The sequence below is a fragment of the Arxiozyma heterogenica genome, assembly GCF_036370985.1.
Source record: "Arxiozyma heterogenica strain weizmannii chromosome Unknown scaffold_17, whole genome shotgun sequence".
Classification (NCBI taxonomy): domain Eukaryota; kingdom Fungi; phylum Ascomycota; class Saccharomycetes; order Saccharomycetales; family Saccharomycetaceae; genus Arxiozyma; species Arxiozyma heterogenica.
In genome coordinates this window covers 733,703-749,317 of record NW_027042670.1, presented here as the reverse complement: position 1 = coordinate 749,317, position 15,615 = coordinate 733,703, and the positions used below count along the sequence as shown (strand labels likewise).

Genomic DNA, 15,615 nt, shown 5'->3' with positions numbered 1-15,615 from the left:
AACCAATCAAGAACTGTCACTGTGAATGCAAATTAGGATTACTTTGAAAGAGTTTGTCAAGAAAATATTATTTTTATTCGAATGACAGGTTTTGGAATATCAAATATTTTATGTGTTCAAATCTAATAAAAAAGACAAAAAACAAAAAAATATAAGTTGTCTATGAATAAAGGGAATAATACCAATTTTTAAGAAACTGAAGATTTTTTTTTTAAAAGTGCATAGGATCTTAGTCCTAATTCTTTTTTTAAATTACTTTACTTTTACATAAGTCAATGTTCCTCTTTTCTGCATAACTTAGGTCTTCTGAAAAAAATGTTTTCAGAAAATATCTAAAAATGCGATTAGGGTAACAATCATTGCAAATACACCTTGTTGTGACCAGGCAGTTATTACCATAATATGGAAACTTGGTAAAGTGTACTTTCGAGAAAAGTTAACTTATTGACAAAAAACCATTAGATAGAGGAAAAAAGAAAACAGAAGAAGAAAAAGAAAGAAAAAAGAAAAAACAAAGATTTAAAAAAGCTAAAAAAACCGAAGGAGATCAAGTGAAAGAGCATAAAAGAATCAATAAATCATCATAATTACATGCCAGCACTTAATTTACTTTTTATTGTAAATCTATTGATGTTTGTTTTGTTGCGATAGTCATTTCTCTTTAAACAACTGATTCTCCTTGGTTAAGGAAAGATGAAAATAAACATCACGAAACTAAAGAAGTAGATGATTTAGTTATTTAATGATACTATAATTGATTACATGTCAAAATAAACACTACAAAATAACAAAACAATCAAGCAAAAAGTAAGAAGAATAAAATAAAATAAAATAAAATAAAATAAAATGACAATGGATACTACCAAAAAGATATTAATGTTACATGGATTTGTGCAATTAGACAAAATCTTCCGTCAAAAGACTGGTGGATTAAGAAAGTCTTTGAAGAAAATGGGCTATGAATTATATTTTCCTTGTGGTCCAGAAATTGTAGATAAGAGTACTTTAGTACATGGGGATGCTAATACTAATAATGATGAATCAAAAGAAACAATCGATAAAAATAACGTAGCCAGGTGGTTTAATACAAATATCGATAATGACACTTCTGAATTATATGGTTGGTGGGTAAGAACGGGTTCTGGTAAAAAGGCAATCCTTGAATACGATATCCCTCAGAATACGTTCAATTACTTACATGACTACATTATTGAAAACGGTCCTTTTGATGGTATTATCGGGTTTTCTCAAGGTGCTGGATTAGGTGGCTATATCACTATGGATATAAATAATATTTTAAATTTAGATTCCAAACAACAACCACCGTTGAAGTTTTTCATATCATTTAGTGGGTTCAGATTAGAACCAGAAAAATACCAAGCCCCTTATGAAAAGATTAATAATAAAGACAATCATGTTCCAGCTTCTTTGCATGTTCAAGGTGAATTAGACGCTGTTGTTTCTGAAGCAAGAGTTATGAAGCTTTATAACACATGGCCAGAGGATAAAAGAACATTATTAAAGCACCCTGGAAGTCACTTTATTCCAAATTCTAAACCATTTGTCACACAAGTCTGCAACTGGATACATTATATTGAACAATCTAATAGTACTAATTTGAAGAATAATGATAAGAAAGCAATAAATTTAGAAATAAAGAGAGATGTAAGAGAATCAAGTAAAAATACACTGGATGATGATTTGCTGGATATGATGAATAGTATCGGTGCATTATAAATAATGGAAAAAAAATATAACTTTATAATTAAATAATTAGTTATTATCAAGCATTAAAAGGATAGATAAAAGAATATTTATATATATATGATTACACCCATGCTCTAATAAATTATAAGCATATATGATAAATACCTTGGTGTTAGATATTTTCATATAAAAAGTATTTACACTATGAATCAAATCAGTTCAAGTGTGACATTTTAACATTTTTTTCTTTTTTAGACCCACATCGGAAGTGAAAAATCAAAAATAGTTAAAGGAAGGACAAGTCAATGGTGACAGTAAAAAAAAATTAATGGAAAATATAAAATAAAAAGTAAATAAGAAAATTAAATAAATGTATACATCACATATAGAAGTAAAAAGTTTATCGTTATTCATAATAAAGTTCTTTTATTTGTTGGAAAATGTATAGAAAAAGCTTATATATTCTAATAATTTAGCATTCATTAAAAACCAACGCAAACAGCATACTTTAACAAATATAATAAGAATAGAAAAAAGAAGCGATAGAAAAGCACTGCTATTAATTTCACGAGTTTTTTATTATATTATGATTACACGGTCTCAAACTATTCGAAGTCCTCCCAAATATGATTATATATCAGAGATTAAATTATTGCTCAACGAATCACAAGATATTAATATAAAAATTCAACATATTACAAATGATATTGTTCCATTAGAATTTGAATCATATACAGACTATTTTCTTATTAATACATTTAAGAGAGGTAAATCAGACAGTGGTAGGGTTGATATGTTAGATGTAAAATATAGAGATCATTCAAAATATTATCAGAAAATTGGAAAACCAAATGGACTTCTAAACGGTGCAGATGATACTATATCTTCTACCTCTACAAAAAGTGATAGTAATAGAAATAGCCAAGACACTATTATTGCTGGACTTAATAATACGAGCACCACATCTATTGAAGCTACTGTTACACCACCACCATCTCATTCATCATCGTTGGAATATTTACATAAATTGAATAATCCAATACAAACTTCAAGTAATAATAATAATATTAATAATAATGGTAATCAGACACCTATGGACTCAAATTCAGAGATTGTTGAAGTTGATGAGTTAGAAGATTTTTATGATAATACTTCAGGGTATAACATGACAATAAACACTGTAGACTCAGACATACGAAAGGAGAATATTCTTGACACTTCTGATGTTAGTACTGACAATGGTTCGGCCACTATTGATAGTAATTCTACTGGTTATAGAAGAAGATCTTCTAGGATATCTAAAAAACAAGAACAAAAACGATTAGAAAAAATACAAAAGCAAAAACAACTAAGAAAACAAATATTAAGTAATGAAGCACCTAAGAATTTGAATCAAAGTAGAAATAGTGCTAAGAATATCAATTTTCAAAATGAGAATACGTGTATTAATTATGAAGAAGGTCGTAATGGATCCAAATCAATTAATGAAAGTATTCAGTATCAAGAACAGTCTGATATCAAGGATCTTTATGAGTCATTAGTGCCCAAAGTAAAAGTGCCAAATAGAAGATCAGATTGGATTCTACCCCCTAGATTGAAGTATCAACCAGAAAAACAAATGCGAACCAAGGTTGTGGTCGATTCTATCAAAGTTCATGAGTTGATTGATACTGATAGAATATCAAAAGTCCTTTCCAGATTTGAGGGGGGTGTAGCCGGCATTAGAAAAACATTTAATATTGGCCGTCCAAATATATCATCATCAGGTAAGAGAATGGAATAATATTATATATACGTATATACACGTATATACACATACCAGTAAATAGGCAAATATTCTTATTGTTAATTATTGATAGTTATTCATAGGATGAAATAGCATTTAGTAGGCTTTCAGGGGTTGGTTTGGGACTAGTTACATGCGGTTTAATATTATGTTTTAGTAAAAACGCTTCCGTAGTTGGACCAATCGAAGCAATTTTGACATTAAAAAGATTATCCAGAAGTATTATTTGTTTTAAATATGGTATTATTTCTTTGATTCCTTGTGGACTGAAAATAACGATCCAAGTATTTGTATCAAATTTCATCTCATTCTTCAATTTTACTAAATTATTATCCAATGCTACGGTTTCATAAGCAATAATTTCCCTGATTTGATAGCCTTTATTTGTCAATTTATTTTTGATTATATCAGTTCTGACAAGCCCTACTAAAAATAAAAATTCGTTGTTATTGTTTGCGGTAGCTCCATGAATATTGGGTGGTGGTATTTGATCCATTATCATATCTGCTAGATTATTTCCATTACCACTGTCTTCTCCTAATACAGTTTTAAAACCACAACGTTTTAGAAATTCAGATGTAGCAGGTCCTACTGTGTATATGACTTTATTGAACAATATATTTCTTTGAGACTCACTCAAATTTGGTAAAACTTCTAAATAAAGACATTCTACGGTCCTCTGAGACGTAATGATTATATATTTTAAATTGTTAAGATATTTGTTATCAGTGAATAGCTGTACCAATTCAGTAGGACGATTTCTATGTTTTATTAATGTGATGAATTTAATCTTGTCGAAGTTATGTTTCTTTGAGGCTATTTCGTATTTATCTACTGGTACTGTTTTATTCTTTAAGAAGATTACTTGTTTACTTGGACGGTTATCCATGGGCAATTAGTTGAAGATATATGCTTTAATATGGACTTTATAAATTGATTTATGTTGACAATGAGATAGTTAAACTATTAGAACAATTGAGGTTATATTTTTTTTTCAATAGATGATTAAACTTGTTCTTTTTTTTCAAATATTCTCTATTATAGCAAAATAATCAACCACAATATTTAAACAAGATATTTTGGTAGTGAATGATCATCAATTAACAAAAGCAGTATTACTAATAGAATTTGTAGATAGTATTATTCAAAAATATATTTATAAGATAATAGTATACATATTAAAATTATATATGTAGTATTTCGATATTTACATATATATAGACAGATATAGGTATATAAAATTTACATTCTGTTATGACAATAGAGCAACTAGTATTAGTAAACATAAATGTATTACAGGAACAAACAATAATGAAAATAATATAGAAAGGATAAAAAAAAACTATTAGGAAATAAAAGATAATCCAACTCCTTTAATACTCCCCTAGCTTCTATATTATGTATAATCTCTATTTTTTTTTTGATTTTATAATCCATCTATTCCCATTCAACAGTTGCTGGTGGTTTGGAAGTAATATCATAGGTAACTCTGGCAACACCGTCAACTTCGTTAACAATTCTAGAAGCAACTTTCTTTAAGAAACTATGTTCGAATGGGAACCAGTCAGCAGTCATGAAATCAGTGGTTTCAATGGCTCTTAAAGCAATGACTTGTTCATAAGTTCTTTGATCACCCATGACACCAACAGATTTAACTGGTAATAAACAAGCAAAGGCTTGAGAAATTTTATCATATAAACCAGCCTTTCTGATTTCTTCAATGTAAATATAATCGGCTTTTCTGGCAATGGCAACTTGTTCTCTAGTAACTTCACCAAGGACACGAATAGCAATACCTGGACCTGGGAAAGGATGTCTCCAGACTAGTTCATGGCTGATGCCTAATAATTCACCAAGGTGTCTAACTTCATCCTTGAATAGTTCTCTTAAAGGTTCAATCAACTTCAATTTCATGTCATCTAATAGACCACCAACGTTGTGATGGGTCTTAATGGTTTGAGATGGACCTTTAAAGGAAATAGATTCAATGACATCTGGGTACAAAGTACCTTGTAACAAGAATTGAATTTCAGAACCATCCTTTGGTTTAATCTTTTCAGCTTCTCTTTCAAAGACATGGATGAAAGTGTGACCGATGATCTTTCTCTTCTTTTCTGGGTCGGTAACACCTTTCAAGTTGCCCAAGAATTCATCAGAGGCATCAACAACAGTCAAATTGATACCTAAACCGTCTACAAGAGTCTTCTTAACGGTTTCGGCTTCATTTAATCTTAAAAGACCATTATCAACCATAATAGCGTGGAATCTGTCGCCGATAGCTTCGGTCATTAATTTGGAAGCGACGGTGGAGTCAACACCACCAGAGACAGCACCGATGACTTCAGCAGTTGGACCAACAAGGTCTCTGATTCTTTGGATTTCGGTGTCAATAAAGTTTTCCATAGTCCAGTTTTGTTTAGCTTGACAGATGTTGACAGCAAAGTTTTTCAATAATTGTTTACCCATAGTGGAATGAGTAACTTCTGGATGGAATTGGATACCGTAGATTTGTTCAGTTTCGTGTTTGATACCACAGTATGGAGAGTTGTCAGAAGTGGCGATAGTCTTGAAGCCTGTTGGTAAACCATTTAATTTATCACCATGAGACATCCAAACAGTAGAGTTATCAATACCTCTAAATAGATCATTATCTTTATCTTCGACATGTAAAGTGGCAGGACCATATTCTCTCTTTTCACCACGATGAACTTGTTTACCGTTGATCCAAGCTAATTCTTGCATACCATAACAGATACCCAAGATTGGAACATTTAATTTGAAGATATCGTGATCAACATGAGGGGCATCTGGAGCATAGACTGAGTATGGACCACCAGATAAGATGACACCCTTTGGAGTCCAATCTAATTCAGCTATTTTTTGGGTGCATGGTAACATTTCCGCATAAATGTTGAATTCTCTTAATCTTCTGGTGATTAAATGAGAATATTGAGAACCAAAATCTAAAACCAAGATGGTATCGAAGACACTAGACACTTGTTTGGACATTGTGAATGTTGGTATTTTAGTTTAGAAGGAAAGACAAAAACAGGGAGAGGGAGAAGAAAGTAGAAGAATGTTAGTATAGTTTTATGGTTGGTGTTGACAGGTTACTTAAGTTTAAGCTAAAGAGAAGTAGGTCTTTTAGATGTCTACTGATGAGGATAGTAGTTCTTTTTTATGTGTGTAGTAAAATTTTACAAGATGAAAATCGATGGCTTCTACAAAGGAAATAAAATCAACTAAAAAAAAAAAAGAAAAAAAGAAAAGAAAAATTGAAAGAATCTTTGAAAATTTTCAAAAATTTCATCTTCGAAAAAATAAAAAAAAAAAAAACAGAAAACTAATGTTGTGATTTCTTTTTCCGTTTGTTATCCTGACAGGGGTTTCTGTGGGTTTCGTTGACTCTGGAAAAGTAAAATATGACTAAAAGAACACGTAATAGAGAATAGTTACGGTGGCTATACAAAACGGTAGAAGAGAGATTCAAATAACGGATGTTACAGCAATGTCCTGTCAAAACATTAAGTCAGGTATACAATTCGCTTGTTGTCAACCTTGTTGCATGGTTGATTTGTATTACTTAGTGAAGAACAAGTAAGGTCATGTCTATCCATACCAGATACTAGATATGTCTGACGGATGTCTACCCGAAGCGAACCAGAAAACAGAGTGTGAAACTACTCTTAATCTAGATTATTACCAATATATACACGAAAAAATATGTATATATACTGGTACCAGGCAGAAAAGAACAAAAGAAGGAAAGAAGCAAAGATATATTTGCTTTTCCCCCCAGTTTCCCTTTCATTCTACTTCCAGCCATTTAGGCTTAATAAGACATATGGAGGTGTTGTATGTCCAAGCTTGGTAATCCGGAAGAGATCAGTTTTTGGTCTCTTCACAAAGTGGGAGAGCAAAAGAGAAAGGTTTTGAATAGAGTGCATAGGAAACAAAGTCAACATGGACAGCGTGATTAGAATGAATAACCCAGACCAAGGATTGTATGTTTTTCCTTAGTTTTATCACCTTTAAATACTTTTTTCCTCTTCTATAATCAAGATTCAAGAAAACAAAATAACAAAACCTAATTTTTCTTTTGGTTTATATCATTTTAAACGATCAGTCATATAGAAGGTATCAGTTGTCGAGAAAAAAATTTTTTTTTTTGTTTTATTCTTCTTCTGTTTTACTCTAAGGACACCATACAATATGTATGTGTTTATCTGCTGTTGCATTTCAGATTGTGATCAAGTTCTATAAATTAAAACTACTCTCGCATTCATACATTTCCTATATTGAAATAATCTTCTTTATTCCTCGTTGCTATTACGTTCCAACTTAGCCAGAAGCAAAACAGATAAACAACTATGCCATGTGTTCTGAACGGCGTCACTTACAGAGATTTTTTCCTATTCCTGGGTTCGATGCCCTTAAGTTAGTTGTTTGGTTTGTTTCAACATTACAATGCATGGTAGATTAATGTATAATTTTTTTATGCTGGAAAGATGTATCTCCAATTGTTGAAAACTTATACGAGGGAAAGCCTTTCTCTTTCCTTCCATTTAAATAGGTTTTTAATGTGATACAATTGGTCATGTTTCTTTCAACATTCCTACGTATATATATGCGATGTATCCATTACTATTTTCTTTAATTTTTTTTTTGCACTATTTTCAATTTTTGACTTTATTAGAATTATATAAATTCACCTATATATATTTGCAAACTTGATTCTTATAGCTCATCCTTAATTTTCTTTTTGTCTGTGGTTCCTGCTTTATTATATGCCGGTGCAATAACAGCATATTCAACGTATAAATCACCAAAACCTTTTTTACCTTCACGAGGCATACCAAAGTTCGGTATTTTCTCAATTTCACCATTTAATGTGATCTTATTAACATCTCTCTTTAGATTAACTTGTTTTTGAGGATTCAAAAATTCAATAGTTCTTTCCCATCCACCATAGATTGATTCATTAAAAGTAATAACTTCGGTCCTATATAAATCATCTCCACGTCTTCTATAGCCAAGGTTATTTAATTCATTTTCTTTGAATATGAAATATAAATCACCAGGTGTATCAAAATCTGGACTTTTTTCAGCTTCGCCTTCCATTCTAACCTTATGATTTCTTTTAATCCCACCATTTGTCTTTAAATGGAAGACTTTGTTTTTCTTAGTCACTTTTGCACCCTTGCATACTTTACATACATTCTTAATGATTTTTCCTGTACCACCACATCTACCACACATTGATTGAATTTGTTGTGTCATTATACCCATTTGTATAATCTGGATCTGTACACCACGACCTTGACAATCGGGACACACTGTCACTTTCCCATCTTCTGACCCACTACCATGACAATGGTCACATATATCATTCAATGATAATGTCACATCCTGTTTAATACCTAAATAAAAATCCTTCAATGGCATATGATGTTCTGCAATCAAATCATTTCCGCGTCTTCTTTGTGCACCACGGGCACCATTTCCTGCACCACCAAACATTTGTTCAAAGATATCAAATGGGTCATGGAACATATTTCCTCCTTGAAAGCCACCAGCACCGCCACCGGCACCGTTTTTTAACCCATCTGCACCATATTTATCAAATACAGCTCTTTTTTCAGGATCACTTAACACTTCATACGCTTCACCTATTTCAATGAATTTGTGATGAGCTTCTTCGTCATTGGGGTTCTTATCAGGGTGCCATTTCTTAGATAGTTGTCGATATGCAGATTTAATTTGTTTTTCATTCGCATCTCTATTGACTCCAAGAATTTTATAGTAATCTTGTGCCCAGACTAAAGATGGGAAATAGAACAGAAATACTAATGATATTATCTTTTTTACAAGTGAATTCATTTAGTGTGGTTCAATGGATGATGGACCTTTATTTACTATTGTATATAGATAACAATCAATTTTTTCTTTTATTCGTTTACCGTTGTTCTGAGCAAGTGCTTCATACAGATGATAGATTTTTTTTGATATTATATATATATATATAGATAGATAGAGAGAGAGATAGATTTTTATTTTTTTTTTTTTAACATCTCGGTACTAATAAAAATATTTCTTTTTTCCTTTTATGCTCACGTAAGCAAAATATTGGATGTAAGAAAATGTTTTGCTAATTATGCAAAAGTTTATACAAATGATATCTTTTTTCAGACATAAATATATAATACGTATATATATATATATATATATACATTAGTATTATTATTAGTATTTCTCACTTCGAATGGACAAAAAAAAAAATAATTTATAAATCATTTTATATAATTATATTATTTATTCATGTCTTACTTAGGCTTCTTCTTCGTCCTCTTCATCTTCATCATCATCCTCATTACCTAAGGCAGCAAAGGTATTGAAACCATGGATTTGTTTATCCATGATGATATCTTTATTATCTGCAGGTCTTGAGGAAGAGATGTTCTTGTTGTTTGGTTTAATCTTGACTGTTTCTTGGGCTAAAGATTCAGTAGATCTGTTCTTTTTGTCACCATTGGAATTGGTTTCGCCTTCTTCTGGTTCTTCAGCAACTGCAGATGTGTTCTTTGGTTCAAAAGTAGCCCAACCTTCTTCATCAACAATAACCTTTGGCTTATGTTTGTTAACCTTTGGTCTACCATGGTGGTGAGAAGATCTTCTTCTATTGAAATGGCCGTGGTGATGGTTATGATTATGGTATTCCTCCTCTCTTAAGGCTTGCAATTGTTTGACTTTTTCGATCAATGCTTTAAATTCTACAGCATCGAAATTGACTGGTTTAACTTCTTCTGGTTTCAATTGCAATAGCTCCTCAATTGTGTATTTTGGCATGGCTAACTGTATAGTATAAATTGGTTTTTGAGATATTTTATTGTTACAGTTTTATTTCGCAGTGCTGGGAAAGTTCAATGGGTCCAAATTTATTCAGCTGAAAGCTCTTTATCTTCTTAAGCTTCTAATGTCGACAGTTAAAATTCTTCTTTTTCTTTCGTTTCTTTTCTTCACTTTCGAAGTGTGAAATGAGGAAACAAAAAAAAAATACAATAGAATGGAATAGAGTGTAAAAATTATCCAAAATCAAAAGAAAAATTGAAGAAATTATTTCGTTCTTAGTGCTTTCGAGAATAAGAATTCGTTTGTTCATCACAAAAATAATGAGGGTTTCTCTGCAATTTTACTACAATTTGTCGTTTTTGTTATTTCTCCTAGGGTTAGAGCTTTATTGGTTAGGCTTTGAAAAAAGTTGTGCAAGATAGTTCTACAAATAAGGAAATTTCCTATAGGGTTTATGCAAAAACAAAAAAAATATTTATAAAAATCAGAGTCAACAGATTAAAATATATCTTTTGGTAAAATTTTTGTTTGTTTGTTTGTTTTTGGGAGGAAAAAAACAGACAAAATATACCTCGTCATTTATGACTAAGCATTATTATGCATAGCGTGGGAATTTGACAATGTGTAAGGGAAACAAACTGTAACTAAAGATAATAAAAAGTAAACTGAATGGATAAAAAAAACTTATAGAGGAATCTTCAAGAAATAACTGCCGTAATGTAACTATTCTCTGGGAATGATCTCGTTTTGTCATTCTTATAATCAACTTCTATCTTCGAAGTAGTGCTTGCAAGATCCAACTGTTAAAACAGAAGAAGAGAAGTAATAAAAGAAGGTGGGGGATATATATTTGTATTCTGTAAATATGGAATTTTTGGCTATTCCATGTAAGAGAACCTTATCGGTGGATTTACTTAAAAATCTGGGCGATTTGATCAATAAGATATCGTTACAAAATCCATCACTATTCCAAAATGACTTAAATTTTGTTGATCAATTGAGAAATAACATCTTAGACACTGATTTATCTGATCAATCGTTAACTGACCACGTCTCTTATTATTATTTGATCGATAATTTAATTAAAAAATTCCCATCAGATCAAATTGGTTTTACTTGGTATCAAACTCTTTCTACTAGTTCAATCTCTTCAAACCAATATTCCTTTCAATGGGATCAAGTAAATGTACTATATAATATAGCGTCTCTGTATAGTCTGAGGGCTATTGATTTAAATCTATCTAACAACGGTTCATATTTGACAAAACAATGTAAATATTTCCAATTATCAGCAATCATTATAAATTTTATTGTAATAAACTATAATTCTAATCTATCAAGAGATCAAGAAATGAATCTATCATCCTCCAATGCTCCAGTAGCTGACACCCCCACCTTATTATCATTGAAATTTTTGATGCTCGCACAGGCAATGGAATGTTTTTGGCAAAAGGCAATTAAAGATAATTTGAAGGATAAAATTGTTGGCAAGATGTCTTCTCAAATTGTTCAATTCTATGAAGATACGATAAGATATGGTAAGAAAAGCATTTTGATTAGATCAGATTGGATCGATAAATTTGAGGATAAAAAATTATATTTTCAGGCAGTTACATTCTACAGAATGGCTAAGGACTACCATACAAGACAAAAATATGGATTTGAGATTTTTTGTTACCAAAGTGCATCAACTTGTTTGGAGCAATGTGGAATCACATCTGATAATTTTAGATCAAAGATTTATGAATCCTTACATGATGTAGAAAGAGATAATGATTTCATTTATCATCAAGCTGTACCATCTGACCCGGTGTCTTTAATAGAACCATTAAGTATGGTTAATATAGATCTTAATATGAGAGAAACACTATTCAAAAATATTTCAATTGATTTCAAAAAAATAGATAGGTTGTTTTATAAACTGTTACCTTTAGAAGTTATGGAATATGTGACAGTATTCAAGGAAAGACAACAACAGCATATCCAGGAAAGAATAATATCTCCGTTGTGCGCATTAAATAAACTATTAAAAGATAAAATGCTCGAAATAACAACTAACGATACATCTGTGATTAAATTAGCTAACATACATTCAATTCCGATTGAAGAACTTGATAAATACAAATATGCATTATCTGATTTAAAACAAAATCAAATTAATGTTCAAAATCAACTAAACTACATTGAAACAATGCTAAATGATGAAGAGGAAATGGATAGAAAATTTCGTCATAAATATGGATCATTGGTTACAACTATCGTTGAATCATCTACAGTTAATAAACCGTATTGGGATAAATTAAATATGTTGAGACAATATTTAAAACAGGGATTGGAGGTAGATATGAAAACTATGGAAGTTTTTGAAACCATTGATAAAGATTTAATTAGTGCCGATATTAAATTACATGTAAATAATGACCCATTCATTGAAAAAATTAATGATACCATAGAAAAGAGAGATACATATATTTCACAACTTGAAAATAAAAAATGGGATAACTCGATATTGCCTGAATTAATTGATGAATATAGATTAAGCAATAGTGTAAGTAATTTTGAATCAATATATTTATCACATCTTAATGCTACCTTTAAAGAGAGTATGTTATTTATTGAAAGTGAAAAGAAGATTAACCAAGATTTGATTTCTGCAATTGCCTTGAAGAAGCAAGAGGCTAAAGAAAACTATAGGAATGATGCAACCATTAAAAGATTGACTCCTCGTGATCTTTACATTGAAGAATTTAAATTTTCTTTAAAACTTTTAGAACAAGTTAAATCAAACATCATAGATGCCTCCAAATTTTATGAAGATTTGATAAACTCTGTCAATAATTTCAGTAATGAGGTGAATGAATATATTCATACTAGGAAATTAGAACATGAAAAAGTAAATACCCAATCACTGGATTAGAATATGGTATTCATATTTTCTTATACCACAACATGCATTCATATAGATATGTAAAGGATTAAAACAATGAATATGATTATATTTCTATAAGTCACCATTAATCTTTTGTTTTAACTTCCATTCTTCATATTGTTTTTTCTTGAGACCTCTTGTCAGATTGCTTCTATGTCTTCTGCTCTTTAAATGAATTTGCCAATTCTTCTCCCCAATGGCTATCAGTTTCTTGCCATCTGAGTCATTACATATATCACACTCATAGTGTTGCCAATCCGAATTTTTCTTTCGTTCAACTGTTTCCTTTGTGGATATCAGCTCTACCAATTCAGAAGGAGCTTGTTCAGATGTAATTTTTCTGTTATTTATAAATTCATTTGAGATATCTATGGCCCTGGAACAAACTAATTCATTCCATTTAGTTAAATAGGTAGCATTAAGTATGTATATATTTTCACCTTTGATATCTGGTATCAACATTTTCTTGATCCATTTGACCTGGCGTTTGGCATATTGTTTCGTTCTTATTTTCATTCTTTCAATACTATCTTCTAATTTGTTATTTTCTGGTTTTTGTAACCAAGGTAAAAATTCTTTATAACCAATGACTTGCCATACACCATTCTCACATTGTTCGGGTGTCAATTTATGATTAACAAAATATTTGTATAATTGTTGAATTTCGTCCATACCTCCTGTTTGTAACATCTTATCTACTCGATTGTCCAGTCTTTTATTTAATTGGTTTGGTTCACTGTATAACCATAAAAATAGAGTGTCATACTTTAACACTAACTCTTGTTTTTTGAATAACTCACTAGGTTTTTTATTTGTCATATAAAATATTTCCAGCATCCTCAGTACTCTTCGGTCATCATTTGGGTGGTACTTCATGGCAATTTCAGGATCTACTTGTTTTAGCAATTCGTATCTAGAATCCTTATTCCCTTCTTCACCTAAAATAGGATGCTCTTTGTACAAATCACTGATGTTATTTTCATCCTCCAAAGTTATGTCTTCCATTGAAGGTGTGATTTTATTGAATAAAACTTGTAAATAATAGTGTGTTCCTCCTACAATGATAGGTAATTTACCTCGATTATGGATATCATCAATTGCAGCTAGACACTCATTTTCAAATCTATGAATAAAATACTCCTCATTCCATGGAACATGGTTCATGACATGATGAGTGATACCTTTTCTTTCTGGAATGGGATGTTTATTCGTGATAATCGGGATATCTATATAAACTTGCATAGAGTCAGCATTAATACATTCACCATTAAATCTCCTAGCTAACTCAATGGAGAGATCAGATTTCCCAACACCTGTAGTGCCCACTATAACTATAATTTTTTTCTTTATTTGTTCCATTTTGGGTAATCGATTTATTGGTACGAGTAATTTTGAAATTATCTTCCACATTATATGTCGATAATAATAATAATGAGAAAGTAATTTCGGTAGTACTTGGCAGTGTATTTCTTTAATCATCTTTTTTTTTAATATTATTATTATTGTTCACCTTCTAATCAAGTCGTTTAGTCTTGGCTCAACTCATCTCACGTCACTCTATCCATCTCCCATGTGTCCTCTCGAGCAACAGCATTATGAAAAAGAAAAAAAATCTGAAAAAAAAAATAAAAAAGGAGGAGAACCCAAAAGAAATGAGAAAACATAAAAACAAAAAGACCTAGTAATTCAAAGTTGCCAACCCTGATTATTAAACAATGAGTTCTGTTAACAAAAGAATAATTAACCAAGCCCTAATATTTCTCCGTTTTGCAAATCACACCTAAAAAAAATCAAGAATAAAAAAAAAAATTAAATAAATAAAAAAAAGACTTGAGGATATTGTTTTACAGATCAAAAAAAAAAACAAAAAAAGAAAATAAATTTCCACAAAAAAAGTCCCCTTCAATTGTCCCAAAACAAAATATCATTTTATACGCCATATTAAAGAATTGAAATTACTAAATTCCCCGAATGAAAAGAAATAAAAAGTAAGGGAAATTTTGATCTCGAGGAAAACAAAACACAATAGCTCTGACAGTGCTGCTAACTTTTGTCCACTTATTTCCGCGATATTGCATGAAAATAATCTCTCTTCGGGGAATTAAACATGAAAGCAGACAATGCTAAAATAAACTCGAAGTAACAAATCATATATAAGAATCAGATTTAGACAATCTAGGAGTTTTCTTTTTTTAACTTGTAGAATATCCAATCTGCTATTAGATATCAAGTCCTTTCTTTTTTCTTTTGGGGCTTACCTTCATTTGTATCATTTTCTCTCAATATCTCTTTTGGTGTACACATATATATGTATATATTAGAATGCTTTTATCCCATCGTTCAT

At 30.7% G+C, this 15,615-nt stretch overlaps 8 protein-coding genes across 8 annotated transcripts; 3 read left to right on the top strand and 5 right to left on the bottom strand.

Annotated features, from left to right (window-relative positions):
- Positions 1-846: 846 nt before the first annotated feature.
- FSH3 (putative serine hydrolase) lies at positions 847-1,737 on the top strand (the record flags this gene model as incomplete). The annotated part of the gene is made up of 1 exon (XM_064858278.1): positions 847-1,737. The coding sequence occupies one exon, from the start codon at positions 847-849 to the stop codon at positions 1,735-1,737; it is 891 nt and encodes a 296-aa protein (XP_064714985.1).
- Positions 1,738-2,293: 556 nt separating this feature from the next.
- Positions 2,294-3,490, top strand: RFM1 (Rfm1p; the record flags this gene model as incomplete). The annotated part of the gene is made up of 1 exon (XM_064858277.1): positions 2,294-3,490. One exon carries the CDS (start codon positions 2,294-2,296, stop codon positions 3,488-3,490), a length of 1,197 nt encoding a protein of 398 aa, XP_064714984.1.
- Positions 3,491-3,566: 76 nt separating this feature from the next.
- On the bottom strand, positions 3,567-4,382 carry HEM4 (uroporphyrinogen-III synthase HEM4; the record flags this gene model as incomplete). Its single annotated transcript, XM_064858276.1, has 1 exon — positions 3,567-4,382. One exon carries the CDS (start codon positions 4,380-4,382, stop codon positions 3,567-3,569), a length of 816 nt encoding a protein of 271 aa, XP_064714983.1.
- A 548-nt stretch (positions 4,383-4,930) lies between these two features.
- On the bottom strand, positions 4,931-6,502 carry GUA1 (GMP synthase (glutamine-hydrolyzing); the record flags this gene model as incomplete). Its single annotated transcript, XM_064858275.1, has 1 exon — positions 4,931-6,502. One exon carries the CDS (start codon positions 6,500-6,502, stop codon positions 4,931-4,933), a length of 1,572 nt encoding a protein of 523 aa, XP_064714982.1.
- A 1,728-nt stretch (positions 6,503-8,230) lies between these two features.
- On the bottom strand, positions 8,231-9,373 carry SCJ1 (Scj1p; the record flags this gene model as incomplete). The annotated part of the gene is made up of 1 exon (XM_064858274.1): positions 8,231-9,373. The coding sequence occupies one exon, from the start codon at positions 9,371-9,373 to the stop codon at positions 8,231-8,233; it is 1,143 nt and encodes a 380-aa protein (XP_064714981.1).
- A 447-nt stretch (positions 9,374-9,820) lies between these two features.
- On the bottom strand, positions 9,821-10,339 carry CAF20 (Caf20p; the record flags this gene model as incomplete). Its single annotated transcript, XM_064858273.1, has 1 exon — positions 9,821-10,339. One exon carries the CDS (start codon positions 10,337-10,339, stop codon positions 9,821-9,823), a length of 519 nt encoding a protein of 172 aa, XP_064714980.1.
- An 868-nt stretch (positions 10,340-11,207) lies between these two features.
- Positions 11,208-13,259, top strand: RIM20 (Rim20p; the record flags this gene model as incomplete). The annotated part of the gene is made up of 1 exon (XM_064858272.1): positions 11,208-13,259. The coding sequence occupies one exon, from the start codon at positions 11,208-11,210 to the stop codon at positions 13,257-13,259; it is 2,052 nt and encodes a 683-aa protein (XP_064714979.1).
- An 84-nt stretch (positions 13,260-13,343) lies between these two features.
- On the bottom strand, positions 13,344-14,750 carry MOD5 (tRNA dimethylallyltransferase; the record flags this gene model as incomplete). The annotated part of the gene is made up of 1 exon (XM_064858271.1): positions 13,344-14,750. One exon carries the CDS (start codon positions 14,748-14,750, stop codon positions 13,344-13,346), a length of 1,407 nt encoding a protein of 468 aa, XP_064714978.1.
- Positions 14,751-15,615: the final 865 nt, after the last annotated feature.